This window comes from Dendroctonus ponderosae, unplaced genomic scaffold (assembly GCF_020466585.1).
Source record: "Dendroctonus ponderosae isolate FM_Combo_2020 unplaced genomic scaffold, Dpon_F_20191213v2 Dpon_F_20191213_878, whole genome shotgun sequence".
NCBI lineage: Eukaryota > Metazoa > Arthropoda > Insecta > Coleoptera > Curculionidae > Dendroctonus > Dendroctonus ponderosae.
This window is the reverse complement of record NW_026019093.1, coordinates 1-5,114: the sequence shown is the minus strand read 5'-3', so window position 1 is coordinate 5,114 and position 5,114 is coordinate 1. Positions and strand designations below refer to the sequence as shown.

At 32.4% G+C, this 5,114-nt stretch overlaps 1 protein-coding gene across 1 annotated transcript; it reads right to left on the bottom strand.

Moving 5' to 3' along the window:
* Positions 1-306: 306 nt before the first annotated feature.
* On the bottom strand, positions 307-5,001 carry LOC109534641 (the record flags this gene model as incomplete). Its single annotated transcript, XM_048669557.1, has 4 exons — positions 4,769-5,001; positions 3,327-3,359; positions 1,130-1,158; positions 307-562 (listed from the first exon to the last, which is right to left on the bottom strand). Coding segments are annotated over exons 2-4 (310 nt in total), but the record flags the coding sequence as incomplete, so codon positions are not given.
* Between the last annotated feature and the right edge of the window lie 113 nt (positions 5,002-5,114).

Below are 5,114 nucleotides of genomic sequence, written 5' to 3'. Positions count from 1 at the left end.
TCCCTCGAAAACTGATGAATGTTTTAACACCTTGTAAATAATTTTTATACAACATGGTTTAGTTGTGAATTGGTGTTTGTAGTGTGTGTACATTTTAAATCTGATGATGGCGCTGTTGTCTCGCCGAAACGTAATAAAATAAACAATGTTTCAAAAATGTTTACTTCACACTTTGACTGATACCCAGGAAAGATAAGAATATCATAAGAAGTACACGCAGTCAGGAAAATAAATCAGGATTAAATATACAGACAATTTTTCTATTATTTTACCATTAGATTTGTTAGCCAACTTTACAAGTTTTACCTGTGGGTTTCACACTTGGAATATCGCCGCTTTGAGGTCTCTGGGGGTATTCATTAGATTGACCTGGCGGTCGTGCAAACGCTGGTCGCTGGGGTGAACCTCCTAGATTTTGATAATTGTTCGAATTTAATGTTCCAGAGCTGGGATAACCTGTTGCTCCTGTTGAAGATTGCTGAGGAAAATCCCCGCTACTGGTTTGCTGTGGCGCTGGACCTCCATTAAAGGGAGTTGCAGGAGTAGGATAATTGTATTGGCCCTTCACATGAAAATATTGTCGGAATAACACTATAAGATGGTTATTGGGTCTCAATTAGAGGGTAAAAAATGTGGAGAAATTACTGCACTCCTATGCAATATTTAGAACTAAGCTTTGTAGTTGTTTTTGCTACCCATGTCAACGTTCAACGTTTTTATATCGAAATATTAGTTTCCTATAAAAGGGTAAAAGGGTCGGGTGATACACGACGGCGCTTGTCATGAATTGGAAAAACATATTTTTACTTTCTAACAGTTTTTGTTGAGAATTTACTTTGATTTTTTTCTGTGCTCCTTGCATACAGCTCTATATAAATGACGTCAATTTTGAATTACCCTGTATGATGATTGGTGTTGTTTTTATTGCTGGTTATTAATGAACATTAGGCAATTTCTTTTCACTTTTTATAGTTTATAGGTTTTATATTTCCGGTCCAATGATATGGCTTTTATACAATCTCTCGTAATCGCCTACCTGTACTTATGTGGTAAATGGAAAGCATTCAGGATAAGTATAGTTAAAATAAAGTTTTTACCTGATATTAGGAATACGTTTAATTTTACTTACCAATATATTTGATGATAACAGCAGAAGTGCTACAATTAAACATGATTGTATGAGAAATTGTTGTCAAAACTAATTAACTTTTGAAAATAGTTCTCAGATTATTTCCAAATGTGCAATAAAATAGCAGTAAAATATTAAATACCCCATATAAGTGCATGTAAAGAACTTTTGTGAGAATCTGAATATAATGGATTGGCAAAAACCTGCTTAAGTAGTGTAGAGGAGAATTATCTTATTCAGTTAATGATATTCAAATACCAGCCTACATTTTCCTTTTGATCTCAACAATGCTTCTCTCGGCAACGGTTTTGAGTTATGCAGAACTGCATTACTAATGCGGAAAATGTGCTCATTTTTTACATCGTTACTCGGAACGAAAATTGACTTATGGAAATTATTGAAATTGCAATATTATATTTGTAATCGGAATTAAGAACAAGTGATTTTTGGTCGCAAATTTTTCAACAAACGCAATCAATGCATCCTAAATGACCCGAAATCAGAGCTAAAGCTAACCAAAAGAGATTCAGACAAAGCAACGCAACAATTGGATCACCAAATATAAACACAAATAATTCAATGGCAAAATATAACGATACAAGAGGTCCAATAACAATATTCTTTGGCCACAGCAAAATTTACGCCATGGAATGGTTTACGCTTTATACGTTACTTAAATTTATACTGAATATAATATTAACATGAAATGAAACTTGTATATAGAACCTACATCTACAATATCAGAATTACTGGTTAAAACGAAATGTTAACAACCTATAGGCCAATGTAGGAAGAAAAATTGGTTAAAGGCATGCCGAGGAACTGGAACCAACGATAAAAAATAGAATAATTTCACGTTACAAAAATTTTGAATCGCTTAGAACCGGAAGACGGAAAAGAAATCCATTTCATTTAATCATAAAATCAATAGAATTCAATTTGGTAAATAAATGGAACGCCAGTTATACAACACGTACATACTAATTACAATTACTGAATTTGAAAAACCAATATCGAACATTAATATCACAGCGTCGAGAGGAAACAGCATACAAAGTAAATTCACTGAAACAAGCTTCGCAACTATGTGTGTACGTAATTCAAACGATTTCATGAAAAAACCCTTAAAAATTACTCTCAAACTACAATAGCAGATGGACATAAAACGACGAGAAAACTAAACACTGTAATGAAAAGATGACAAATGATGAAAAGAACGGAAAAACTGGCACAAATGAAAGGCAAAGTGATAAAACAATCCACACAGCTGGACTCTGCTGAATCTTATGTAGCTAACAGGCCAAACTCGATCCCCTTTTCATTCCTTACAGTTGCAACTTACAACTTTGCAGACTACTTTAGAAAGAAGGAAACGAATTAGAAAGTTATTTTGGAATTGCTTTGTTCACGTATTTAAATTTTCAAGACTTTGAGAACATATTTTACACCCAAAAACATCACAAAATTATCATCATTGGCATATATCGACGGTTGAGAGAAATAACCGGCTAACTCACAGTCCGGTCCAAGAAGCGGCTAACTCTTGATCCGCTTCAAAAACCGGTACTGTGGTGCACTCCCTCAACGAGTATCTATTTTTCAATGTGTTTACAACGAAAAGTAAGAGCATGAAACTGAAATGACATGAAACATTTATAAAAACTAGCTTCATCAGCAACTACACAGTTTTTAAGTAGAAAATTTTGAAACTTAAAAAAAGTTAGTAGCTCTTGAATTATTTCATTATTTTAATACAATGCTTGTGTTGAAATTTTCGGCCGAATTTTTCTATGAGTTTTATCCTCACTATCCTACCAAATTTTAAAAGAATTTCTTCATTTCATATTGGATATTTAAAATTACTTGGATTTTTCAATCGTTTCAGGAAAAGTTTCCGATGTTCCCTCAAAGTTACCTTGTAAAACGATGGGGCTTCAATTTTTGAACGTCCCCAGTATTTATACTAGCAATTTTTTTATTGTTATTTAAATTAATCGTGTGAGACCTAACATGTGTACCGAGTTTCATTCTTTTACCTGCCGTCGTTGAGCAATTAAATAATAAATTATTCTTTAGCAAGCGCTCTTTTAAGTGTACCTCTGCTATATGAAACTTGTGGACCATATGAGTGATGTTTTTGAATGTAGCATATGCGATTACCATACACCATTTCATTTTGTACATATATTATGCTTACCTAGTCCGTAATGTATGCGTTCCATTTTGTTCCCTAAAGTACAAAAAAAACAGTTAGTCTTGTATTAAATTAACAAATAAAACGAAATAATTTGTATTTTATCTCTCAGTATTGGAGTACTCCTCGTACTACGTAGGTCATAACATACCCAAACTTCATAGAAAACTTTAATTGTCTTCGTTTTCCCAGATAAAGTCAGATATAATCTTTAATAAGAAGTCTAATTTGGTTTCATTTGTTCGCCTGCCAAGGATGCAATTTATAAAAGATATCTCTCTAAGGTGAATGCTTAATGGTCGTATTGTATTTATATGCAATCTTTTTTGCCTTCATTTAGTACTTTATCAACGCATCTATCAGATATATGTTTTTTTAATTCCAAGATTTAATTTGAACTTAGCAGTCATTAGTCATGGATGTATAATAATCCTTTCAGGGTTTTTATGAATTGGTGCCTGCTCAAATAATAGGAAACTACGAAAAATGCTAAAAATTCCTATAAGTAAACTTCATAAGTTGTAATTTTTTATGCGCGGTATAAATAAGTATCAAATTTGTCAATAATATATTTTTTTCTGTCCACTTCAATTATATTTTCTTCTATCCATACCGAAATAGTATTATATGTCGATACGTTGTCGACTGAGATAACATTAATTTATTTTCTGAGAGGACTACCATATCTTGTCTTTTTCTCGAATTATGATCTAAGTGAATTTCCAATAAATTTTGATTTATTAAAATAACCTAGTAGTTCTGTTGAACAATTAGAGTATTTTTTCGCAATTCAAATAATAATGAACTCGATAAAGTTTATCACTGATATGAGAGCGCTATTTTCAAGCAAATTGTTTGTGCGCTTAACAAATTATTGCCGCATCTCCGCAAAAGTTACAAATAGAGGAATAATATTAACAATAATATTTTTGTATGCTCCACTTGTTAAGCTTTCGAAATACAGTCGAAGTTTCGGTATATGCGGACCATTGCGAAAGTGTCTAAACTCTTCATAAGCAAACCCGCGTTTTGCAATGACAAATTTTTGTTTAACTTACTTTACCATTCATAGATTATTATTCAGTCTGCAGATGAAAGAATAAAACCAAACGCCTTTTTCAATCGAAGTTAATTCTGGAAAACGTTTACTAAAATATTTGGCCAAAAATAGTTTTAAACGATTGCCCGAAAATTTACCCACGCACTTTTTGTTTATTTAATAAGGAAATTAATAAACTAGTACTATACCGATCGATTATTTAAAATCCGAATGAAACGCAAAATAGAAACACTAAATTGATAAAATCCACTCCAATTATACTTCAAGCGAAATTCACTTAATGAGTCAACTTACTTATACTATGGAAAAACTAAATCCAAATAAAAGCACAGCCGAAGAGCACTAAATCTGCACCACCATGATTGATGTTTATATATAGACTTACCCCATTTGCAGATCGTTTTCGTCCACCCACTAACCAAAAATGCGCTAGATTAAGTAATACTTAGGCGAAGAGGGGCGAACGTATTAGAAGATGTGATTATTCTTCTAAGGTACACGTGAAGACGATTTTTAAGATCTACAAGTTGTTTATAGTCGGTTGCAACAATGATGAAGTAATAGAATTTAGAAGTACTATTAAATGAGGAATAATCTTGTGCTAGTTGTAATGTTATCTCATTTGGTTGCAAAAGAATAATACATTGGCAACAGATAATTTATCTTAGGGGTCCGAAAAAAGCAAAATTAATTCAATTAGAGGATTGATTTAAATTTGCCTCACTGTTCCA